Source organism: Piliocolobus tephrosceles, chromosome 13 (assembly GCF_002776525.5).
Source record: "Piliocolobus tephrosceles isolate RC106 chromosome 13, ASM277652v3, whole genome shotgun sequence".
Taxonomy (NCBI): domain Eukaryota; kingdom Metazoa; phylum Chordata; class Mammalia; order Primates; family Cercopithecidae; genus Piliocolobus; species Piliocolobus tephrosceles.
Window position 1 is genome coordinate 83936363 of NC_045446.1, and position 26849 is coordinate 83963211.

The following is a 26849-nucleotide window of genomic DNA, read 5'->3' on the forward strand; positions in this document are numbered from 1 at the left end:
AACAGAGCGAGACACCGTAAAAAAAAAAAAAAAAAAAAAAAAAAGAAATAAAATTAATAGATTTTAAAAATCTGTCTTTTGTGATGATCTGCCTTGGCAATAGATGAAATGTACTATACATGTACGGTACATAAACAATCTATCCTTGCTATTTGTAGATTCTGCTTTTGCAAATTTGCCTACTTGCTAAAATTTATTTTTAACCCCCAAATCAATTCCTGTGACATTTTTGTGGTCATTTGCAGGTACATATAGGGTGGCAACATTTTATGTTGCCTGATGCACATATTTTCAGCTGAGGTCAAACAAGGAGTATCTCTGCCTTCTTGTTTCGGCTCCCATACTGTAAACAAAATCCTTGTTTTCAGACTATTTAGTGCCATGTTTTTTGCATTTGTGTGCTTTATGTTGGTGCTTTCACTGTTTAGAATGCCACCCTAAGCAGAGTGCTGAAGCAATGTCCTGAGTGCAAGAAGCCTCTGATGTGCGTCATACATGTGAGAGGGACTTTGTTCCTGCATGAGTTATAGTGCTGTTGGCTGTTGAGCTCAGTGTTAATGAACTCAACAGTGTTAATGCTGTTGAGCTCAGCAACATATATTAAATAAAGTGTCTTTAAAAAGAAACAGACATAAAACAAGGTCATATGTTGATCAGTTGATGAAAATATTGTGACCAGAGGTTTGCAGGAACCTAACCCTATATTTCCCCTAGGAACAATGGTTCAGTCTTTATTAGCCCAGTTATCACAATGACTTTCTAGAACACAACTAGGGTGAAGAACAAGTGTCAACTGTATCTATCTATATATGTATGAGTGTATGCACAATACATGACTACAGTCCTTCTTGAGATCTTTCAAAGTGGAAAAGTATTACCACGTACAGAAAGGTGCAAATGAAATCTGGAGAAATTCAGGGTGGTAGAGGGTGGATGTGTGTGTGTGTGTGTGTGTGTGTGTGTGTGTGTGATGACACACACAAGCAGATGCATGTGTGTAAGGTTAGATGGTCCCAGAAGAGAGGTGCAACCTCAAAGGATCCTTAGGAGTCTCTGAGTTTGGCCCTACTCAGTGCTTCGCAGAAGATTACAACAGTGATTTCCAAGGGTGGGCCATGAACTGGTGCTGGGCTGCCCATATCAGAATTCAAGGAGCTTTCAAGTGCAGATTCCTGGCCTCACTCCCAGAAAGTCTGGTGCAAAAGGCCAGCTCCCCAGGGAGCACTTGATCACAGCCAGGTTTGGGGAGCACTTCTCCAGATTACCCCTGAATCACTTAGAAGCACTCAAAGCTTTTCTGCTGTCTGACAACTTTAATTTCTGATGCTTCTGATTTGCAGACATGGAGATATATTTATGAACCGCACTGAAAATTGGATTGGCTCTCAGTACAAGAAGGTGGTTTACAGGGAATACACGGATGGAGAATTTGTGGAGATCAAAGCCCGACCACCACGAGAGGAGCACTTAGAACTCCTGGGTATGGCACAGATTTCAGGCGTGCACTGTCAGCCCCAAGCATGTGCATACACACACACTCATGTGTTCTGTTAGACCTGTGGCTGAGAAAGGATAGAAGAAACAGAGTAGCTTGACTGCATTCCTCCAACTGCAATATTTTCCTGCTCTACCATTATCAGGGAGTGTGCTGAGTGCTCAACTCATGCAAAAAATAGTCATAATAAGACTACCAGATAACACGCAAATAGGAATCCATGACATCGGGGCAGTCTAACTGGTGTATGATACCCTAAAGCTTCTTTCCAACCCCTATACTGTGCCAGGAAGTTTTAATTTGAAATAGTTTGATGTGTCAGAACAGCAGGCAGAATGTTTCCATAACTTCTTAAGGTCCTGGGTTATCCATGCACAGTGCTATTGCAACACACCATAAGCATATTTATGACAAAAGAAGAGCTCCTATGTGAGATGGGGCCAAGGGAAAAAGGTCTGGCTTTCTCCTTCCTGAAAGGTCCCTCTCAGTTCAGGAGGCCCTTATTCATGGCCTTCTCAGAACCTGAGCTGCCGGACCTGGCAATGAGATAAGCTCTTCCTGCTTTCCTTCTCCACTTTTCTTCATGGGAAGTCACCAGCTCTGACCCCATCTTGGGGATAAGACCTTAAAGCAGAGGGCAAATCTAAGGGACTTTTGGAAATCCTGCTCCACTTTTGAATGCACAAGGTAACTTATATAAACAGTATGATCTTACACAGTGCTTTCCAATATTAGAATGAGGCCCTACAACTCCTAGCTTGATAAATTGTTAAATCAAATGCCCCATCCATGTAATACATGTGGAGGTGTATTGGACCCCACACGTCCACACTCTACTAATATTCACAGATAAGCTTGTTTGTCTCATCAAATGAGTGAGTCAGCCCTGATTGAGACATTCATTCATTTGAGCTGTGATGTTGACAGAGCTTTAAAGACACTGAGGTGCTGGTCCTGCTGAGGGGTTTGAGGTGTGCCTCTAAGGCTCTTTGGTTTGGTTCTTCTCAGCAAAATGACACAAATGAGTTGAATTCATGAGAGGCAAGCCCATCAGCACTTCAACCAGGGAAATGTGAAGCCTATTTACTCATTTTCTGCAGCTCAGGGAGAGGCTTGGGCTCCTCAAACTGGGCGCATGGCAGGCACACTTCAATTCATTACTATTCCCTGATATCGACCTCTCACACTCTGAATCAGTACCCATTCGCTCTTACTCATCAGTAGTCATTTGCTCTTACCAACCAGTATAGCAAGGCATGTGCAATTCAGGTGGTAATGAGTACACAAATAATGATTTTAACATACACATACATAGGCACCTGTTTCTAACTATAACCAAATGTACTGTTTAAGAACATGCAAAGCATTTTCTTCTTTTTTTCAGCCCAGTCCACTTGCCTTCGGGTTTTCTTTTCTAATTTTGCCATTAAGGGGAAAGAATGAGTGATTTTTAGAACTTCCTGATTCATGTTAAATATTTTAAGAAAGTTTTATTTATTTATTTTAATTTAATGTATTTATGTTTTAAGAAATTGAGAGAAAATTGAAAATAATAACAGTCCAACAAATTTTAGATTTACATATACCTTTCTCAGAAAAGCAATTAAAACCATGGCTTGAATCAGCAAGGAATTGATATGTGTGGCCAGACCACCAACTGTGAATGTATCTGCCTCTGAATGTAGAATGCACCAAATACCCAAGAGAGAGCCATAGGGATCAGGCACTTCTGAAATGGGAGTCTACTCACCATGAAGCAGTGCACAAGTCATGCTGCTACAGGCCCGCTCAGCCAGGTGTAGGCTCATCTTCATTGGCACACAGCCTGGTTGCTTCCAACAGAAATGTACACATCAGAGGAGCTGAAGAGTGCTTGTCTCCTTGGGTAAACAAATATTGAGAAACAGAGTTAGACGTGCATTCATGAAGTCACTGTATTAATCATAAATCAATACATAAATGATTTTATTTCACTCTAATCTTTCAAATTGCTTTTATACACATTTAATTGGATCTTCATTATTATTGTCATCCATTTACCAGATAATGAATAATTTCAGACTTATCAAAGGTTATACACAGGGAGATTACAACTGAAAGTCACCATATCATGTGGATATGGCTTTTCCTGGAGATGATTTCTCAGTAGTAAAAAGTTAAGCATTTACTGAATACTTATGGTGTATCAGTGCACTCAAGTAAACACTTTTACATACATTATATTATTCAGTTCTTACTATAATCCCACACGAAAGTTATTACTAAACCGATGTTACAGATGAGGAAACTGAAACTCATACAGATTATATCACTTACCCAAGGCCCCTCTAATAAATGAAGGAGGCAGAATTTAAACCCATTGCTAAAGACTACATGATATTTAATACCACACAATGTTGCTCTCTAAAACAAAGTAGATTTATATATGCCTTTCTCAGAAAAACAACTAAACTATTTTATTTGGCTCACTACTGCCTATATTTAAATTACACTAATGTTGAAAGAGCAATAATAATGCACACAGTCCTGTGTTTTGCCTTTAGGCCCAATGATTCATGCCGAGGTGGGCGACACCATCCTGATCATATTTAAGAACAAAGCCAGTAGGCCCTACTCCATCTCAGCCCAGGGTGTGGAGGAGATGGATAGTGGAAAGCAATTCCAAGTGCCCATGACAAAACCAGGTAAGTTGCGTCAGAGATCTGCTCCATCTTGAAGAAGAACACTGGAGTCAATTCTTTTCTGACCTCGGAGGGGTCTTAAAGAGCTCATCTTAATATCAATGTGTTTCAGCCATCATCTAGTCACTCTGGTATGAGATCACCATTCATCCAAGGACCAAATGTTTAGGAATTTCTAGGGCTCCATTAGGAACCTCCATTAGGGACCCCATTATCAACATCCCCCACCAGAGTGGTACAATTGTTGTAACTGATAAACCTACATTGACACATCCCTTAAAGCCCATAATTTACATTAGGGTTCAGTCTTGGTGTATACACTCTAAGGGTTTTGACAAACGCACAACAACATGTATCTACCATTGTAGTCGTATAAAGAATAGTTTCACTGCCCTAAACATTCTCTGTTCTCTGGTGTTTGTTTTTTCCTCTTCCTTAACCCCTGACAACCACTGATCTTTTTACTGTCTCCATAGTTGTTCTTATAGTAGCTCCCCCTTATCACGGTTTTGCCTTCTTTGGTTTCAGTTACCTGAATCAAACTTGGTCTGAAAATATTAAGAAATTTTGAGATAACTTCAATTAGAGACTATAAAAAGATATTTTGAGAGTGAGAGACTACATTCACATATCTTTTATTATAGTGTACTGTTATAATTGTCATTTTATTATTGTCAATCTCTTACTGTGCCTAATTTATAAATTAATTATAAATTAATTAATTACTGTGCCTAATTTATAAATGTATAGGAAAACACATAGTATATATAAGTATGGCACTGTCTGTGGTTTCAAGCAACCCCTGGAGGTCTTGGAATGTATCCCTCCTGGATAAAGGGGGACTACTGTAGTAAACATAAAAATTAACACATTAACTGCCTTCAAAATGAAGCATTATCCTGTGTATTTAATTACATTATTTCATTTAATCCTCACAACAATTAGAAAACTATCATGACCAACCCACTTTACAGATGAGGATACTAAAGGTTAGTGAAGTTAAGTAGCTTGTCAAATGTAGGAAAAAGGAAGTCATAGGGTTGAGATTTCGAACTACGTCTCTCTGATTCTGGTTCTCACCAAATCTCATCTGCCCACTTGAGAAGCTTTAAAAAAACACTAGCACCAGAGTCCTAGACCCCAGACTCTCTGATTTCACTGGTCTGGGGTGAGACCTGAGCAGCAAGAGCTTACAAATATCCGTGGTGACTCCCATAAGAGGTCAAGGCAGAGGTCCTTGATGACTAAGATGTGCTCAAGGACGGTTCTTGGGAAGAAGATATAACATTTACAGAGGAAAAACAGTAAGGTATAAAATGTTCTTATTTCCTGAATACACACCAGTTGACAATAAAAAAGGGAAACTAGAGGGAAGGCTGGAGCCTGACATGACAAATCTACCATTTCATTTTGAAATAGTAGAAATCGAGATGGGAGTTTAATAAGAACATTTGTAATGAATGAGTAATTCTCTCCAGCAATAAACATTAATGAAATATATAAAGACCTGCTTGTATTTCTTCAGATAAATCATCTGAAACACAGGTAATTCTAACAAATTTTTTCCATTTCATTTATTACAGGAGAAGTAAAAACTTATAGATGGAATATCCCTAAAAGATCCGGTCCAGGGCCTTCTGATCCCAATTGTATTCCATGGGTTTACTATTCAACAGTAAACTTTGTGAAGGTAAGGTGGAGAGAGCAACCAAAAGGTTTAAAATAATCTGGATGAAAGTTGACTAAATTAATCTGGGTGAAAGTTCATCACAGCTTGGGTTGGTATATGTGAAAGCGTGTAATGATTTAGAGCAAGGGTCTCACACTATGGCCCATTTACCAAATCTAGCCATGCTGGATTTACATTTACATTGTCAGTGGTTGACTTGAGTAGCTGCAACAGACTGTATGGCCCACAAAGTCAAAAATATTTACTATCTGGTGATATTTTTTTTCCAAACAAACAAAAAAAAGTGTGCTGACCCTTGACTTAAAGTATAGGGGATAAAAACAAAATTCCGATGTTCAGTTACCAAATTTAGAACTTCAAAAGATAAAAGGTTTGAAGCAAAAGAGGATATGTAAATATATAACAATCAAATAAATATAACTTGGAATACAATTTATGTATGGTTTTGGATGTGTGAAATCTGTTCATTTTAAATGCATTACCAGGGCTACTAGGGCTCAGGAAAAGAAAGTTCACTTTAAACATAGTAACTGAAACTACAAAACTATTTGAATGATTAATGATCTAACTTTGAAATAAAAGGCAAAGATTCAGTATTGAATTTGAGCCAGATATGTGTGTGTAAAACAACCACAGCCTTTAATTACATGCTATAAACCAAACTCCAATCTAAAGCCATTATCTGATGTAAAATGTAAGCTTTGCCTATTAAAGAAAAAAAAGGAGGGATTATCTTAACCTCCCTCTTAGGTATTAGATGGCTTGTATTAATGTCCTTGAGTTGTACTGGACAGTTCTAGAGTTCAGAGACAGATATACAAGGCACTTGAATAAATAAACTTACATATGAGAAGTATGGGAAAATCCATATTTATTTATTATTTTATGCATTACAACAAATATTTATTGAGCACTTGTGATGTGCAAATGACCCCACCAAATACTATGAGAGATGCAGATACTCGTCTTTTTTTTTTTTTTTTTTTTTTTTTTTTTTTGAGGCGGAGTCTAGCTCTATCGCCCAGGCTGGAGCGCAGTGGCCGGATCTCAGCTCACTGCAAGCTCCGCCTCCCAGGTTCACGCCATTCTCCTGCCTCAGCCTCCTGAGTAGCTGGGACGACAAGGCGCCCGCCACCTCGCCCGGCTAGTTTTTTGTATTTTTTAGTAGCGACGGGGTTTCACCGTGTTAGCCAGGATGGTCTTGATCTCCTGACCTCGTGATCTGCCCGTCTCGGCCTCCCAAAGTGCTGGTATTACAGGCGTGAGCCACCGCGCCCGGGCGATACTCCTGTTTTGAAGAAACTTATAACTTTGTGGGGAAAATAATACATGTCCACACTTGTAACTGTAATAGAGCTCTGAATCTGGTGAATTCTGTAGGAGTGGCAGACTAACTAAAGTACTATAGAAGGTTTTGAAAGGAGAGTCTAGGAAGAAAGAGCATTATGAGCACAGCTGAAAATAGGGAAGTAGAGGGAGTGTTTGGGACATGTTGAGAGTCCCATTTGGCTATCATAAGAGGTCCAGTAGTAAATCAAGGGGTAGCCTAAGCCAGAAAAGTTCATTAGGGGAGCACGTGGAGGGCTCACGGACCTGCGAGGATTTATATTTAATTCTGCAGGCCATGGAAAATCACTGAAGACTTCTAGATACGGGAGTATAAAGATTACTGTGATGGTGTTCAACAGGATGGTCTGGAGGTAGGGTGAATCACAGCCGAGAGAGGAATCAATTTCTAGTCCAGGGTGAGGTATTATGACCCTATACTAGAATGGTGGCAGGTGGAATGAAATATTATTAAATTACTTAATGGCTCTTTTAACTCGGTTTATTTTTCTTCCAGGATACGTATAGTGGTTTGATGGGTCCTCTGATTACATGCCGAGAAGGAGTATTGAATGAAAAGGGAAGAAGAAGTGACATTGATTATGAATTTGCTCTCTTGTTTTTGGTATTTAATGAGAATGAATCCTGGTATCTGGATGACAATATTAAGAAGTATCTCAACAAAGATCCACGAGATTTTAAGCGCACTGATGATTTTGAGGAAAGCAACAGAATGCATGGTATATCCAAAGTTTAAAAAGAAGAAGCCTATGTTAAGATAAGCTCATAGGAATTCCTGTAAATGTAGGAGGCTCCCAGCATCCTTCTCTGAGCCTTTCCCCCTTCCCAGGGGCACCTGGACTGAAGAAAGTCCTCTAATGCTTTTGTTCAGACTGAACCAGCCTAGCCACTGATTGGCTGGCAACGAAGTCATTAAGGCTTTGAACCAACTTGTAGGGACATGTATTTCTGAATGCTGGGATCTCTAAGCTCTAAGACTGTGAAGTAATTCTTTAAAAACAAATAATGGCTTATTGTCATATTTTTATAAGAATATGCCATAACTTCCATTTGATTAAATTTAAGGGCCAGGTTTGTGTCTGGGATATGAAACACTATCATCAAATTTCTGTTTTAATGTATCTGTGTTACTTAATTCTGTATAATTTAAGGTAGTTTGTTGGTGGGAATAATGTGTTTGAATTGACACATCCAGTTTCTCACCAACAGCTATTTTTGACCAAAGTGCACAAAAAGATAGGCCTTGCCCAAGGTCACAAAACTAGTTATTAATATAGATTAGAAATATAGTAGCCTGATTCCCATTCAGCTACTTTTTCCCCTACCAGTTTTGCTTTCTTCTCCTAAAGAGTTTTTAGTATGGTCTCCATTTTTAATGAATGCAGGTCATTTGGTTGTGCCACAATGCACAGAATCAAAAGTCAGTAGACAGCGGAGGAGTGGAAGTCACCATCATGTAAACTCAGTTTGCTTTGGTCATTGTTTGGTCATGAGCTCAGCCCGTGTGAAGTTCTCTTTTATTTTCGGAGATTCAACCAGGCTTAAACTATTCTCAACAAGTGAAGTATTAAAAAAATACCTTCTAAGTCACTCAATTTTGATTTATTTAAACTTGTTTATGCCTCAGTTTATTCTCTGTAGAGTGGTATAAATCTGGCTACCTCTCCAATGAGCCTGTAATTTCCTTTATAAAGAGATTATGCTGAAAAAACAAAACACTGCCACCAAGATATGGCTTTAAAACTGCTATTTCTTTGTTCTCACTCTTTGTAGAAGGATTTCTCAGTAATCTGAATTTTGGGTCTAGAATGGTGGGACACTGCTAGGGGTGAGTGAGATTGTTACATGTTTACTAGACAGATGAAAATATCAGTGACCTAAAGATCTTCTGGAAACATTTAAAAAATCAGCTTATATTTTAATTAACCAAAGGTTGTTTTCTTATCACCCTTTTAAAGCTATTAATGGAAAGATTTTTGGGAATCTCCATGGCCTCACAATGAACGAAAATACAATGACAAACTGGTATTTGTTAGGGATAGGAAGTGAAGTGGACATACATACCATCCATTATCATGCTGAGAGCTTTCTCTTCAAAGTAAGTATAAGGAAAGTGCTTTGGGAAAGACTTTTTTGAACTAACAAATTCAATGTACTTCCAGTGGAAAATAAGAGTTACTTGGCAATAATGCTTGTGAGGGGAGGTGAAAATGGAACAGAATAATGTGATTATACCCTTTCCCTGGTGTATATTTCCTTTTTTTTTTTTTTTTTTGAGACAGAGTCTTGCTCTGTCGCCCAGGCTGGAATGCAGTGGCGCGATCTCCGCTCACTGCACCGCCTCCTGGGTTCACGCCATTCTCCTGCCTCAGCCTCCTGAGTAGCTGGGCCTACAGGTGCCTGCCACCACGCCAGCTAATTTTTTTGGTATTTTTTAGTAGAGACAGGGTTTCACTGTGTTAGCCCAGGATGGTCTCAATCTCCTGACCTCGTGATCTGCCCGACTCGGCCTCCCAAAGTGCTGGGATTACAGGCGTAAGCCACCGTGCCCGGCCTGGATGTTTCTTAATATGTGTATGTATATTACTGTGCTTATAAAAATCTCTCCAAGCCTCAGGTGAGAGTTTTTTCATTAGTGATCTGGGGATAACTCTGACCACCCTGGAATATACTGTTAATATTATATATGAAAGTACTGACACTGACAGCATTTGTCCCTTTTCCTCACCCTTCTTTTTTTCTTTCCCTTTCCTTCTCCCTACCCTTTTCTTTTTCTGTGTGATTAGCTAACAGAATAGCTCTATCTAGTAAAGGAGCTGTTTTGAGCTATGGCCTGAGCCCTCAAACTTTATCTTGACTTTTGTCCTAGTGAGCTGGGCTGGACCATGTGTGACCTTCTACCCTCTAGCATCAAGCTATACCATTTGGGTGGCGCTCCCTGTATAGCAGAACCATCTGGGGAACCATGTAAAAACCCTATTGCCAGGCCTTGCCCCAGACCGGCTGAATCAGAATCTCCAATGGATAAGGTCCAAATAGTCTGTCATCTGAAGTTCTCAGTGCTGTCTACAAGGAAGTGGAATAGAAAAGAACAATCACATCCAATGAGTGGAGAAAACTGGAATTGGTCTTTCCTAGTTAGACAGGAATAAATGGTAACTTTAATAAAACATTGAATATCCTTTCTCCTCTGTATATTTCAACATTGTTTAGGACACCAAGTATTAGCCTGCTATGATTAGAGTTTCACATATTAAATGGCTATGCTGCATTTCAGAATTTGGCTTTTTTAAAGTTACATTTTAAAAATTATATTAAAAATTTATAAAATTCAATAACATATATAAAATGACAAAAGTTTACATATATACTTTAAAAATGAGATATAATTTACATTGAATACAATTCGCCCACCAATTTAGTGTGTAGTTCTCTTTTGATAAGCACATACAGTAGTGCAACCAACAGCAATCAAAATACAGAATACTTTTATTTCTCTGGCAAATTTCCCCATTGCACCCTCTAGTGTCAACTACTTCCCCATACTTAACCCCTGGCAACCACTGTCTCTATAGATTTGCCTTTTTTGAAAGGTTATATGGAAATCATAGTTTGTAGCATCTTGAATCTGGCTTGTTTGATTTAGCATAGGAATTCAATCTTGTTATGTGTATCAGTGGTTTGTTTCTTGTGATTGTTGAGTAGTATTCCATTGTATGGATATAATGCAGTTTGTTCATCCATTCTCCTGTTGAGAAACAGTTGAGTTATTTCCAAGGTTGTTTATTACAAATCAAGTCATTACAAACATTTGTGCACATGTTTTTGTGTGAACATATGTTTTCATTTTCCTTGAGAAAATACCTAGAAGTAGGATTGCTAAGCCATGTGATGTGTATGTTTGATTTCAATAAGAAACTGCCAAACTCTTTTCCAAAGAGACAGTATCATTTTGCATTTCCAAAGAAATATATGAGAGCTCCATATGTTGCACATCCACATATGCAGTTGGTATTTTTCGTTTTTGTTTCCTTTTTTTCCTTAGGCATTCCCTCATTGGGGAGGGGATATAGTGGTATCTCATTGCTTTTCATTTGCATTTTCCCAGTGGCTAATGATATTGAGCATTTTTTTCATGTGTTTGCTTACCATCTGTCATCTGTTAATCTTTGGTGAAGTGTCCAAATTGCAAGGCCATTTAAAAAAATTGGGTTATTTGTTTCCTTATTGTAGAGTTTGAGGGCTTTACATATTCTGGATACAAATCCTTTTTCAGCGATATGACTCACAAATATTTGCTTCCAGTTTGTGGTTTATCTTTTCATTCTCTTCACAGCTTTCAAATAGAAGTTCTTAATTTTTGATGAAGTACAATGAAGTACAATTTTTCTTTTTTTTCTTTTACAGACCATACTTTTGGTGTCATGTATAAAAAATTTTGGTCTTACTGAATGAAGGTCACAAAAAAGGTCTTTGTTTTCTTTTAGAAGTGTTATAGTTTTAGATTTTATATTTAGGGCTCTGATACATTTTAATTTTCATATGTGGTTCAAGATATGAAATAAAGTTCATTTTTTTTCATATGTATGTCCAAATGTTCCATCACCACTCATTGAAAAGATTATCTTTTTTTCCCACAGAATTGACTCTTCACTTTTGTCAAAATCATATTGAACACATATATGTGGGTCTATGTCTGGGCTGTCTCTTCCATTACACTGGTTTATAGTCTGCCCTTTCTTGAATGTCACAATGTTTTGACTACTTTAGTGTTATAGTAAGTCTGAAAATCAGATGGTGATTGTTTTAGCTATTCTAGATGTTTGCCTTCCCAGATAAATTTTAGAAATAACTTGTTGATTTTGATTTTTAAAATCCTGTTGGGATTTTGATTGGTATTGCACTAACTCTATACAATGGGTTGGACAGAACTGACATAACCACATTGAGGCTTCCAATCCATGAACATGGTATATATATCGTTTACCTCTTCTTTGATTTGTTTCATCAGCATTTTGTAGTTTTAAGTATAGAGATCTTGCATATATTTTCTTATATTTATTTATAACTAAGTATATAAAAGGCTTTAGTAATAGTGTAAATGATAGTGTTTTTATTTCAATTTATAGTTGTTTATTGCCGATATTTAGAAATATAATTGATTTTTGCATATTGACCTTGTTTCCTGCATCTTTGCTAAACTCACTTTAGTTCCAATAGTTCTCTGGTAGATTTTAGGGGGATTTTCCATGCTGACAGTCATGTTGTCTGTGAACAGACATGGCTTCATTTATTTTCAATCTGTATGTCTTTTATTTCTTTTGTCTTATTGCACTGGCCAGGGCTTGTAGTGCAATTTTGAATATGAGTGATGAAAGTGAGCATCCTCACTTTGTTCTTAATCTTACAAGGGGAGCACTTAGTCATTCACCTTTGACTACAAAGTTAGCTGCAGCTTTTTTGTGGATCCCATTATCAGGTTGAGGAAGTTTCCTTCTAAATTTGCTCAGAGTTTTGATCATCAACAAATGTTAAACTCTATCAAATGGTTTTTCTGCATCTATTGAGATGATCAGATGCTTTTTCTTTAATCCATTGCTGAATTACATTTATTGATTTTGGAGTTTTAAAACACTTTTTCATTCCCAGGATAAACCTTACTTGGTGATGATGTATTATTCCTTTTTGTGGAATTGATTTGCTAGTATTTTGTTATGAATGATGGTATCTATGTTCATGAGGAGTATTGATTGTAGCTTTTTTCCCTTGCAAAGCATTTGTTTAGTTTTGGTATCACAGTAATGCTGGCCTCATAAAATGAGTTGGAAGTGTTCTTTCCTCTTCTATTTTCTAGAACAGTTTTTTTACAATTGGTATTATTTCTCCTTTAAATGTTTGGTAGAATTTGCCAGTAAAGCCATCTGGAGTTTAATTTGTTGGAATATCTTGAAGCACTTGTTTCTTTAATAAATATAGTGCTATTCAGGTTATCAATTTATTCTTGAGTAATCTTCAGGAGTTTGTGTCTTTTAAGGAGTTTGTTCATACCATCTAAGTTGTAGAATTTATGGATAAGAGGTGTTTGTCCAGTATTTCCTTTTTAATGTGTGTAAGATATCAGTGATGTCCTCACTTTCATTCTTGGTATTTCTAATGTGTCTTTTTCCCTTTTCCCTTGGTTAGTCTGTCCAGAGATTTGTATTAGTTATCTATTGCTGCATAACAAATTACTCTAAACTTAGAGTAATTCTTGCATCAGGAATCTGGGAGCAGTTTAGCTAGTTGGTTGATTCAGAATCTTTCATGAGGAGGCAATCAAGATGTTGACTGGAGCTGCAGTTCTCAAAGGTTTGACTGGAGCTGGAGGATCTACTTCCAAACTTACTGATATGGTTGTTGACTAGAGGCTTCAACTCCTGATCATGTGGATAAGACATGAAAACTGGCTTCCTCCAGTGAGTAGAGGGCGAGAGAGTATCTAAGACAGAAGTAATGATAACCTAATCTTGGAATTGGAATGCCAGCACTTCTTCCACATGCTATTGATTGCACATACCGACCCTTATACAATGTAGGTAGGAACTACAAAGGTTATGAATACCAGGAGGTGGGGATCATTGTGGGCCATCATGGAAGCTGGCTACTACAGAATTTATTGATTTTATCGATCTGTTCAAAGAATCAGTTTTAGATTTCTTTGACTTTATTGTACTTCTATTCTTGATTCCTGCTCTTTCTTATGTCCTTCCTTTTGCTTACTGTGGGTTTTATTTGTTTTTGCTCTTCTTTCTCTTCTTGCTGTTCTGAGCAAAGAAGGCTACTAGCTGTTGTTTTTTAAAATGTTTTTGCAGATAGATAAATCTTACCGAGAAGATGTGTATGATCTCTTTCCTGGGACATTCCAAACCATTGAACTGTTTGCAGATCATCCAGGGACATGGCTGCTACACTGTCATGTGTCTGACCACATCCATGCTGGCATGGAGACAACCTACACGGTCCTTCGTAACACAGGTACTGTTGTCTGTCAGTGATGCCAGATGATGGCACCAAGCTTCCTATAGACCCTGAAAACAAGAGGCATGACAAAAACCCAGATATAGCCCTCAACAAGCTCAGAGTCAAGTAAGAGAGACACATATGTAAATATGTAACTATAATCAAGTATGCTATGTGCCGTAGCAGAATGCAGAGTACAGGGCTTACTGGCAGCAGTAGGAAGGAATGGGTAACAGTTGGAGGATACGAGCCAAAGTTTCACAGAGGCCATGAGGCTCCAGATAGACTCAGTGGGTGAGCAGAAGTGGGAAAGACAGACGGGGCAGGAAAGCATGTACATGGGAATGAAGTAGCACAGTAAGAATCCATAAATGATTGGCAGATGCTGATGGAATAAGTCCTTGCTGGTGAAATGAAATGACTCTTGTCATGAAAAGAATCCCCTTCTGTTGTTAATAAAACAATCAACTTGTTCTCTTTGTGCAGACAACAGGATTCCTTACTCCACCACATCTCCTGGAGGGGCATCTCACTCAGCCACAGTGCCATCTAACGGTAATGATACCCTCTCCCCATGTAAATGAGTCAACATTTCATTCCTCAAGAATGGCAGGGCCCTGGCAACTTTATCTTTTTCACAGAACGACCTGGCAAGGAGCAGCTCTATTTCTTTGGCAAGAATCTGGGTCCAGCAGGAGCTAAGGCAGCCTTGGTCATCCTTTTCATCATTGGACTCCTCCTTCTAATCGCCACGGTGATTCTCTCCCTTAGACTCCGCTCTGCAATGAAGCAGACAGATTACCAGCAAGTCCAGTCCTGTGCTCTCCCCACGGATGCTCTGTGAACCATCTGGTCTCCCTCAACAGGAAAGGGTGATGTCCCACAGCTGGCCAGATGGCAGCCAACAGGGAAACTCGACTGAGGCATCACTCACCAAGGAAGGTTGACACTGTATCCTGGATCAGCCTTCTGATCCTCTGAAACATCATCCAAAGCAATTTGCTTTTATTTATTTTTAAATGGGCTGTGAATAATCCTCAGGTATAAAACACAGAAAAAGGAGAATGGGCATGGCTGAGAATGTCAACTCTTAGTCTGTTCTCTGGATGGATTCACTGAATGGGAGACCCTCTGAAAGATATCTTTATATTCCATCTTTTATAATTCCTGGATTAAACAGTGCTTTCTTAGCTAACCACCAAAGTTTCTAGATGAACAGCTTCTAGAAAAAGTTAGAGTGCCTCAGACATTTAACTGGAAGGGCACTGCTTTTTCAACATTGTTGCATAACATGCGTCCCTTTGTTGTTCTATGGAAAATATCTTTCTTAGGAGTTCTTGGAAATGTCTAAGTCAGTGTCTGCTGATAGAATTAGACCAAATAAATTTTTTGGAGGCTTTAACCAGCTCTCCTGGCCTTTTCCTCTTTCATATAAATAGCCTGTGCACTGCTTGTTATAAAAAGCAAAGTTATAAGCTTTTTTTTTTTAATTGCTGCTGTTTTTATTCAAACCTGTAGAAATACTTGAATATCTACATGTTTTTACAATATGTTTTTATGTTTGTACTTTCAAAAATCAAGTAGAGAAATTGTATTTCTACTTCAGACTGTGGGAGGGCTGAAAGTTGTAAAACAATATGTTAGGCTCTCCCTTTATGAAGCAGGGACTCCCTGAGAGTTTAGAGCAAGTTCTCTATAAGAGGGAAGCTTTGCAGGAGGCAAGTCCGGGCTTGAATTTGGACTTTGATTTTTCAGTCAGTTAGAGGGAATCTTTACAAGTCTCCATCTTCTATGAAATAATAACATTCTCATTGTATGACAAACACCAGGAGGAATTTATCAATGTAGGTGACTGGATAGGAGAAGGGACTTCTGAAGATCCTACATTCCGTGCCTTTTAAAGATATACCCCTTTATGGAAGGAGAAAAAAAGGAAATAGAAAGGTGAGAAAAAGATAATCTTGGTGGCAGATTTTCTTAAACAATTAAACCAGCTTTGAAAATTAATAAATAATTTCCACGGTTTGAATGCAAAAAAAATTATTGAAAACAAAACTCAACCCATTATGAGCAATCTACACTGTCCTATGCTTAGACATTAGGTGTAAGATTGATAAAAGCAACCTTGTTTATTACAAGACTGAGAAATTGCTTTTAGCTCTGGGTGAGATGCCCTGAGATGCCAATGCCAATGCTAGATGAGTGATACTGGTATGCCTGCCTTAGCAGTGGGTCATTTGAATGTCAAAGTGAATGACAAGGAGCTAAGAAATATTCTGGTGGAGGGGCCTTTCATACTGTCTCATCTTCATCTTGATGAGGGGAAATGGGTAATTGGATAGAAGCTATAGTCTTAACATAAAAGGATACAAATGCTAATAGTTCTGTTCATAGTTTGCTTGAATGTCATATCAAACAGCATACACAAAAGATTTTGAATTTCAGTCTGCTAACCGTGGACAATGTGATTTCATAGTACATGTTCTACAGTTTTCATACATGTGTAGGCTGCAATTTCATAATAATTATGGTAAATGCCTTATTTATTACCCAACTTAGTAAGACAAGTTGTTGTGTTTTTTTTTCTTTTCAGTTTATTTTTGTAATGAAAACAAAACCACAAAGTAGTTTGATTGCATCATTTCTCGTTTTAATAAAGTTTCATTTAACGTGGCTATTTGCATGGTTATTTTCACTTAAAATTATGTATCACTGAACTAGGGGAGGTGGTTAAAGGGGAATTAATTTTTAGATATTTAGGGCTATGACTATGCCAATGATACTTGTTAGAGAAAAAGAAACAAAATAATGTGTCTCCACAAATAATATGACTTCTCAAACATTGTTTCCTCAAACATAGCTACACGCCTTGTTCTCAGCCTCACTCTTGAGAAAATCAACTCAGCCTTCACTTACACACACCTTTCCCTCCTGTTAAAATACAAGTGTCCCTGCTCCTAGCAGGGCAGTCTCTTCATTTGACTTTGGGCCTCACTGCTTCTTGCTTTCTCAAGAACTTCGTTACCTTGGGTATCCATTTTTCCTCCTGCATCTTTCTATGAAATCATCAGCAATGTCCACCACTAAAAACAGAAAGCAATGAGCTGTCTTCTTTAACTCTATAACCCCCTCCGACCCAGTTTCTCTCTTCCTTTGATAGCAGAACATGGAGGTATTCACACTTGGTGCCTGTACCACCTCACCCCATGAATTCCTCAGTGCATTCTGATGACTTTCAATCCAGCATGCCCAGCCCCCACACCCCAATCTGCTGTGGTAGAGATCACCAACCATGATGCCATTTCCAGTGGCTTCTTCTCCATGTTTATCTTACTCAACCTCTCAGCAACAAGAAACAGCTCCTTCCTTCTGAACACTCAGAGTCTCTAGTCCCTTGGCTCTGCAACATGACTCTCTGCCAGGCTTCCTTCTTCCTCAATGACTTCCTTCTCAATCTCTTTTGCTAGTTCCTTCTCCTCTGTCTGACTTAAATGTTAGCATGCCTCAGAACTTGACACTGGGTTCTTTTTTCTCTTTTTTCCCTCTGTGGTAGGCTGAATAATGCCCCGAAGATGTCATGTCCTAATCCCTGAATCTCTGAATGTCACCTTATGTGGCAAAAGGGACTTTGCAGGTATGATTGCTTTAAGGACCTTGAAGATAGGAAATTTATACTGGATTATCCATATTGGCCCTGTATGTAATTACAAGTGTCCTTATGAAAGAGAGACAGTGGGAGATTTGACTACAGAAGAAGAAGGCAATGTGACAACTGAGGCAAGATGCTATGCTGCTGGCTTTGGAGATGGAGGAAGGGGCCATGGGCCAGGGAATGCAAGGAATGCAGCTCCAGAAGCTGGGAAAGGTAAGGGAATGGATTTTCCTGTAGAGCCTCCAGAGAGAGGTTGGCCTTGTAGATATCTTGAAACTGATTTTGGACTTCAGAGGTCCAAAAATGTAAGAGAAGAAATGTGTGCCACTAAGTTTGTGGTAATGTGTCACCAGCTACTCCATAGTTTATTTTATCCATCCTTATGACTGGAAAACCATTTTTCTGTGAATAAATTCAAAATGTGTTTCTCTAACCCTGACCTTGGGCTGCAGATTCACACAAATCTTGCTTGAGTAGGGTCACTGCAGTGGTCCCCAAACCAGCCTCTCCATCATCACTACCGCTCCTTTCAACCACCGTCCACACATTGCTTCGTGTTTTTCCAAATTTCATCCCTTCTCTGGTGGCTACCCTTTACTGTCTTCCCATTGCACTTTTAATAACACCCAAACTCTTTACCTTGGTCTTTAAGACCCAGCTTGATTTGGCCCATGCCCACTCCTCCAACTTCTTCAACTCTGCTCAAGCTTTCATCTGCTCCTATACCCTGCTAGTTCTTTCTTGCCTCAGGGCCTTTGCATATGCTGCTTTCTATGCCTGGAATGCTCTCTCTCTCTAGCTTCCTCATTCCCTCTCTGTATTAGTCAGGGTTTTATTAGAGGGACAGAATATATATATGTGTAAGAGGATAATAATACGCGTCTTGTGCTTTTAGATGATTAATCTGCCAGTCGTGTAGAATGGATGCAGGAATGGGGTATATGGGAACTCTCTGGGGCGTGTGTGTGTGTGCGTGTAGAAATAGAGTCTGGCTCTGTCACCCAAGCTGGATATATATCATTATATATATAATGATATGTAATATGTAATATATATTATATAAATATATATAAAACATATATAAAATATATATAATGATATATAAACTCATATATGTGTGTGTGTATGTATATATATAAGTTCATTAAGTATTAACTTACATGATCACAGGGTCCTACAATAGACTGTCTGCAACCTGAGGAAAAAGGAGAGCCAGTCCAAGTCCCAAATCTGAAGAACTTGGAATTTGACGTTCGAGAGCAGGGAGTATCCAGCATGGGAGAAAGATGTAGGCTGAGAGGCTAGGCCCCCGTCTCTCCCTTTCACATTTTTCTGCCTGCTTTATATTTACTGGCAGCTGATTAAATTGTGGCCAGTGGGTTACGGGTGGATCTGCCTTCCTGGGTCTACTGACTCAAATGTTAATCTCTTTTGGCAACACCCACACAGACACACCCAAGATTAATACTTTGTATCCCTCAATCCAATCCAGTTGACACTCAGTATTCAATATCATACTCTCCTAGCTTTTCTAGTTCACATTTGGGTTCCCCTGACTTCCCTCTCTAAAGTGGGTCCTTCCCCCTGTTATTTACTATCTTCACTGTTTTCCTTGGCAGCACTTATTACAGGACATAATCATTTTATATCTGTTGGCTTAAGTTTTGTCTGCCTCTTTGGCTGGAATGTAGCTCTGTGGAAGCAAGGACCCCTGACCTGTTTAGCTCACTGTTGCATCCCCAGCAGAGATCATAGTACAAATACACAATAGTTTATTAGCAAATATTTATTGAATGAATGAATGAATATATAAAGAGATTAGGCAGTCTACTGAACTTCACTATTTTGACTTAGACTATTTTGGTTGCAAAAGCTCTCATATTCAAATGTCAAGGGTCTCCAACAAGTAAAACAGAGCTCTGAGAGACTGGCTATGAGGTTCACAACCTACCTTGGCTTCTTTTTTGTTTGTTTGGTTAAGACAGAGTCTTGCTCTGTTGCCCAGGCACAATCTTGGCTCACTGCCATCTCCACCTCCTGGTTTCAAGCAATTCTCTTGCCTCAGCCTTCTGAGTAGCTGGGATTACAGGCATGTGCCACCATGCCTGGCTAACGCCTGGCTAGCTTTTGTATTTTTAGTAGAGACATGGTCAGCCAGGCTGGTCATGTTGGCCAAGCTAGTCTTGAACTCGTGGCCTCAAGTCATCCACTGGCCTCGGCCTCTCAAAGTTCTGGAATTATAGGCGTGAGTTACCACACCTGGCCTCCACCTTGGCTTCCTTCTAACAAATGATACTGGGACAAGGGGAGAGGCAGGGTGGACATGGGAGGAGGATGCGTGATTTAATCCCTGAGTGTATGTTCTAATTATAAAAAAGTGATTTCATTAAAAACAAAGCATGAGAAACAGCCAGGAGGAGCTAAGAAGACATGCTGATGAAAAAACCATACTATGGTATTCTAGATGGGCTCCTGGAACAACGGATATTAGCGGGAACTAAGGAAATCTGAATAAACTATGGACTTTAATTAATGTACTGATATCTTATTTCTTGTAAGAAATATACCAAGCTAATGTAAGATACCAATAATAGAGGTCTTGTGCTTTAAGATGATTAATCTGCCAGTCATGTGTAGAATGGATGCAGGAATGGGGTATATGGGAACTCTCTGGGGGGAGTGTGTGTGTGAGAATGGATGGGGACCCTGTCGCACATATTTCCTGTATGTGGTTAGGAGACAGGATGGTGAGTTGAATTGGGTATTGGGAGTGCAGGTGGAGGGGTGTCAGATTTGCTATATTTAGGAGAGAGAAGTAAGAGAATTTGACACTTGGTTATGGCAGCTGTGAGAGATGGAATGTTGAAGATGGACTCCAGGATTCCAACTTGGGTGCCCGGGTGGCTGGTGGTACATTTAGTAAGATGGGGAAGATGGAGTTCAGATTTAAGGGGAAGATGAAGACTAAAGTCCTGGTCATTGAGTTTGAAGCCCTATGAGCCATCTCTTGGATGTGTGTTCAGCGGCCAGGCTGGGGTGGAGAGGTACATGTGGGAGTTGAGGCTTGTATCTGTGGACCCACAGAGAAGAAAGCCAAGCCCTGCCCCAAGGTGCCCTCATGCTTGCAGGTCCTGCCTGCTTCAGGTGTTGCTGGTGATAACCTACACGTCACATTTGACAGGGCTTCCAAACTAAGCCATCTGAGAAAGGTCTTATGATTCATGGCTTAGATCCTGTCCCTGAGTAAAAAATCTGTGAGTCCTTGAAATCTTTTTGTCAGTTCCTCGAACTGTTGATGTACTGATAAATATGTAAAAACTTACATTGAAAAGAACACTTGACTTGTTTCTGAATCATATAAACTTTGATTTTCTTGTGCACAAAACATTTTAGCCTGTATGTTGTCATCTGCAGCCAGTGACTGTAACCTGTGTACCGTACCCTCTGATGAAAAAAACCCAACTCTGACATGAGGGGTCCTCCTCCCTTTGCCTAAACTTTCTTCTAAAACCCTTCCAACGTGTAACACATTTTGAAACATGCCCAACTTTGCTGGTAAGTCTTCTTGGGTGGATCCTCACATGTAGCTTCCGATAAGTCAAATTATTTCTACCTCAACAACCTTAATTTCCGTGGACACTTGTCAGAGTATTTCCTCCTGTCTTTCTATCATCCACTTCCTGTGAGCTGTTCAGAAGCAGCTCTCTGCAGCCTCAACACCCACCTCCCTGCAGGCCGCCCCTCTGCTGGCTCCCAGAACAAGGCTCTGATTGGGATGGCAGAGGAAAGAGAAACGGGACCAGCAGCGCTACTCAGGCCTCAGACAGGTCATACTCCACACTCACCAGCGTTTCCACGCCACCATCTCACGCGGAGCTCCTGGAAGGGTCCAGCGCTCCGTCTGCAAGGGACCATCTGTCTACACCGCTCGATTGGCCTTTTACAGCACTGACTGTTCTTTGAAGTTTTTACAGCTCCTTCTAACCCATTTCACTGTGTTGGAAATGTTGGGGGTGGGGCGTAAACGGGGCCATCCCGTCCACAGAAAGAGTTGCTTGCAGAAATGATTTTAAAATTCCCGGGTGCCAGGACGTGAGAAGAATGCGGCCGGGAGGCAAGGGAGAATTTTCAAAGGTGCCGCTCAGTGGGAAAATCCCTTTGTCGGAGAGAGGGCCCGAGGGGCGCGGGATGCAGGCGCGCCCACCCCGCCCCGCGTCACCGCGTCTCCGGAAGCTCCACGCCCCTGAGTACTCGGTTTCCCCGGATGGTTCCGGAAGAGCGCATCGCGGCGCGTCTGGCTGAGAACGCAGGGCAGGCCCGGAGGCCGCTTCGGCAGCCGGGGCGGCGCGTAGGCGCAGAGCCAGAGGGAAGCACTTTGTTTCGCGCGTGGCGCGGGAGAGGCGCGAATCCGAGTGCCGCGCGCGCCCCGGGGACTTACACCGACTGAGCGCGCGAGTTGGGAACGCAGGAACCGGAGCGCCCGCGTCCCCGCCCCGCCCCGCCGGCGGCGGAGGCAGTGAGCGCGAGAGCCCAGCGGGGTCGCTGGGAGCCGGAGGCACCGAGACACAAAGGCAGGCGGGATGCGGGAGCAGCTGGGGAGCAGGCAAAGGGAAAGCGAAAGCCGCGCGCCCGGCCGGTAACAGGGTGAAGGCGCCGCGCAGCTCTCCCGACGCCGGCAGTACCGGGTCCTGCCTGGCTGAGCCTGGCGCGCCGCAGCCATGGCCATCGCCCACCTGGCCACGGAGTACGTGTTCTCGGATTTCTTGCTGAAGGAGCCCACCGAGCCTAAGTTCAAGGGGCTGCGACTGGAGCTGGCCGTGGACAAGATGGTTACGTGCATTGCCGTGGGGCTGCCGCTGCTGCTCATCTCGCTGGCCTTCGCGCAGGAGATCTCGATTGGTAAGCCTCGCCCAGGACGGAGGGGAGTGGCCGCCCCGGTCTGGCCCGGTGAGCTGCGATTTTACGGCTCACAGGCCCGAGCCTGGGCACGCCCAGCTGTGATGGTAGTGAGCGTCAGGAAGGACAGTGGTCCGGGTTTTGTGGTCCAAAGCGTTCTTTGCCCAAATGTTTGTTTCATTGGTACCCTGGTCTACTTCAGTTCTTTTGTTCCTTATGCCCCACTGATCGGATTGTGGCTTACAGTTTATGTGCCACCCTTAGAATTGGCACCTTGCCACCAGATTTGCCAAGAATAGCTGTATCCTCGTTTTTCACCCCTGTCTCCTACGTACTTGTGCAGCCGCTTAAAATTTTGCACCAGAGAAGTTCCTGAGTGGCTACATGGAGAATGTGAAGACCGGTGCTCCATGAGAAGTGTGTTCTTTCACTATCTTACATATAATTGGTGTTTGCTGAGATCTTAGCTCTCTAGGGTTGTGCATGATGGGAAATGTCTGCATTTGGCAGGCATTAGAGGGATCCTCCACTTGGACGGTGAGATGAACAAGTTCCCTTCCTGTAAATTCTCATTTGAGTTTCATAACTGTTGTGCGAGATTGGAAAATCTGGTGGTTTGGGCAGGATCATGTGGCTATGTGGCTTATCGTCCTTATCAGGTGTTCTGACTTTCCACACAGGAGAGAGTGTTTATGAACCAACAGGAAAGTAGTGCGGGAAGGTTTAATACCGTTCTGTGGCAGGGGTTGAGAGAGGACCCAGTGCCACTGGACTTTGGGAAAACTTTTGTCAGAGGGTGAGTGGGATTTGGATAAGCAGGAGTAAGACCTTTGTTAAGGTTTTGAGATGGCAGAGAATGTTATATGTTCCTGGAAAGAGAGACACAGTGACCGTCCTAGCCAAGGCAGGAGGATAAGTCAGAGTTCCTGAAGTCTGAGAGTGAATATGGGCCTGGGTCAGCCAGGAACAGAAAAGTGTAGGCTGATGGTTTCAGAACTGTGAAGTTATTGTTTGAGCAGAGGACAGACTGGTTGGAAACAACACTAAGTAAATACTAGCCTGATGGTGGCATTTAGGGTCTGGGAAGAAGGTGAGAGGATGCGGCCCAGAGGGCTGGGCGCCAGAGAGCAAGGCATCAGTTGAAGTCTTGCGCACAGATGTGAAGAGTTGAAGAAAACGGGTGGGTGTTTGCTGTGAGATCAAGGAGTAAATAAGCAGCACTTGAGTACCTAGTTTTTAATAGGCTATGAAGGGCAGTACTGGTTGAACGCGCTGTGGAGGTTGTATGTCTGGATGATTGGAGTGTGGTGTTGGTGGGAATTGTGAAGTTGAGGGAAGAGTTGATTAGGAAAGAGTGACGGTGAGTGCGATTTTGCAGTCCGCAGCATTAAGAAGTTCAGTTTCGCAGGAAGTTGCCAAATTCATGGTGGAAAATAAGTTTTTAGTTTTCCTGCTCTTTGCATAGGCATAGTCATAGGGATTTTCTTTAACTTTCCATTTGACAGTGAATTGAGGCTTCCAGCTGAAAGGGAAGCCACCAAGTAGCATGAGTCATGGAGATAATCTCTCCCTTCAGTCAATTCCTCCTTCAGTACTGGTTGTGTGCTGAACTCGGTGCTGACCTCCAAGCACCCAGGAGTAAAAGAGGCATGGTCCTTGTCTTGGAGGTGCAAGTCTTGGGTACCTGGTTGGGACAGAAAGGCAGGAGGGAGGAGTTAGTCACCCTCTATGACTAATCTCCACCTCTAGCGCATGTATTAGAGGGACTCTAAGGCACGTGCACCTGTAATGCCTTAGGTGTAACATCTAAATTGGTGGGCTGAGAGGTATTTTTGGGCTATTGGGAGTGGTTTTACCTAGCAAGAGTCTGAGGTCATGTTGTGTACATAGCACTGTGTGCTGAGGGAGATGGGAAAGGATTTTGAGACCTTGTTCTTGCCCTGCCTTCTCCCTGCCCTGTGGCAATTTACTATGCAGTTGCGCACTAGAACGTATCTGTTAGCACGTAACGCCATTCAGCTGTGTGTAATTCAGCACCCAGACAGGTGTTGAGCTGTGAGCTCCAGGCTGGTGAAGGTTGGCAGGCACTTGGGTGAGGAGCTATCGAGCAGACTCCCATGTTTTCTGAAGTGTTTTCAGGAGTTCCAGGGGAGGACAGACATGTGGGATGAAGCTAACGGGACCAGGGAAGACCTATTAGATCAGGTATACATTTAGCTAAAACCAGAAGAAGGGCTTTTGAGAAGAGGGGAGGGGTACATAGATTAATACATGGAGTTGGTACAGTGGGAGGGATCATGTTATGCAGCATTTAATTTTGTGTAGTTAGTAGTATGCACTCAGCCAAAAGAGATAAGAACAACAATAAAGGGAGAGTGAAGTAATTGAAATGGAGCTGGCACTTTGCCCACCATATTGGTCAATGAACACAAGCCCCAGGAAGACACTGAGATAAGGCCTGCGGACTTAAAACATGGCTTCATCCTCCCTCTGCTGATAATTACTCCTTCCCTCTCTGGTGCTTGGAATACTGTTTTGTTGAACTTAATACAGAGCTTTATAACCTGTCTATGCGTGTTTTGCATGGAGATTGAAGCTACTCTATAAACATTTGTTGAGTGAATGAAAGGTGATAGCTTTTGGCATCATCAGACGTTGTTGATTGATTCTGGTGTGCATGATGCTGTACCTTGGCAATGGGGTGTCAGACACACGTAGGACATAAGAATCTTTTCTCTGGAAGCACAGTCTGGTGGAGAAGTTGAACGCATAACCCTCCTAATGCAGGATTCATGAAACCTGGGCAGTGTCCGGAGTGTATACTAAAGCCAAATGCTGTGGGAAGGCAGAAGAAGGTTTTTTCTGACTCAGGAACGCTGAGAGTTTCAGGGCAGAGTTGGCCCCTCAGGATTCCAAGTGTGTGGAGCAGTGTTGGCCGAAGCTGAGATGTGCGAGACAACGTGTGGCCGCTGGAGCTTTAGTGGCACAGTCACATGGAGAGGTGGAAGCCACAGTGAGGGTCCAGGGGCTCCACATGAAAGAGGGCACAGCAAATCCCATTGTTTTCCTGTTTGTGTTGGGCTGTGTGTGTATATATATAAAATTAGAAACGAGAAAATCAACTGTAATTACATGTTTTTCCTTTTTCCACCTGTATGACAAATTAGTATATATAAGAATTCATCTCTTGTGATATAAAATCCCCTCAAGCGTAAAATAAATTATATTTTCCAGTGACTTCCCCAAAATTAAATTCTCTGTCAACTGGTGTTTGGTAAAATAGGATTCAAGTTGAAACGTTGTGGTGATTTTTCCTTTAAATAAATTATTTTTTACTTTAAAGGTAATCCATTGAATCAAAAATATGCATGGATTGTGTTTTAGATTTAAGAGCAGGTCCTCTGTGGGGGTGGGAGTGTTGCAGGTCAGAGAGAGGGAGTGTCCTCATATGATAAAATACTTGGCTTCGTATTAAAGGCTTCCCTTTAGTCTTTGGCCTGTTCTCTTAGTAGTTCAGCCCACTGGGCTCCTCTCAGAAAAGAGGGACTGAGCCTGCACGGGCCACAGAGACCCATGGGCATGGCAGCGAGCTGACCTTTATCAAGCCTTGCTGGGTGGCAGCATGGTGGCTGCAGGTGAAGCGTCCACTCCTCGGAGGTTCTGGAGGGGTCCCTCCCCTCCCACAGCAGTTCACACAGGTCCCACGTGGTAGGCACTGGTGTGGGGCTGCCTAGGCTGGTGGGGACTGTGTTGGGGACAGAGAGCAGAAGGGACTCTGCCTTGCTCATTCACCAGATCTTGGTCTGTCTGCCCACAATCACAGGTTGAGGGTCACTGCAGAAGTAATGTGGTCTGGAGGGGCATAGCAAGGTTGATGCCATGGTCAAGGTGGAGGGCAACTTTGGTAGTCTTTGCAGCAGCCTGTGGTCCTCAGCCACTCATTGGTCCAGATCTGCCCTGTGATACTGAGAATTACAAGCAGAAACACTCCTGAGGGAGTGGCAAGGAGACTCTTCTGAGTTGTGCCTGGGACCATTTTGAGGGCTTTTAGACGGTGAGATACTAAGGATTGAATATAGGAACTAAAAT

General features: G+C 41.5%; 2 protein-coding genes across 3 annotated transcripts in view; both read left to right on the forward strand.

Moving 5' to 3' along the window:
- The window catches only part of HEPHL1 (hephaestin like 1), a 78251-nt gene extending 63195 nt beyond the window's left edge, over positions 1-15056 (forward strand). The window contains exons 13-20 of the mRNA XM_026452320.1: positions 1341-1480; positions 4039-4179; positions 5760-5866; positions 7710-7932; positions 9172-9311; positions 14065-14227; positions 14699-14767; positions 14854-15056. Of these exons, the coding sequence (XP_026308105.1) occupies positions 1341-1480; positions 4039-4179; positions 5760-5866; positions 7710-7932; positions 9172-9311; positions 14065-14227; positions 14699-14767; positions 14854-15056 (1186 nt within the window). The remainder of the gene's footprint in view (positions 1-1340; positions 1481-4038; positions 4180-5759; positions 5867-7709; positions 7933-9171; positions 9312-14064; positions 14228-14698; positions 14768-14853) is intronic.
- A 6503-nt stretch (positions 15057-21559) lies between these two features.
- Positions 21560-26849, forward strand: part of PANX1 (pannexin 1) — a 78417-nt gene continuing 73127 nt past the window's right edge. For both annotated transcript variants that reach the window (XR_002734412.2, XM_023225635.2), the window contains exon 1: positions 21560-22763. Coding sequence is in view for 1 of the 2 variants with exons in the window: in XM_023225635.2 (XP_023081403.1) it covers positions 22583-22763 (181 nt within the window). In the remaining variant the exon portion in view is untranslated. The remainder of the gene's footprint in view (positions 22764-26849) is intronic.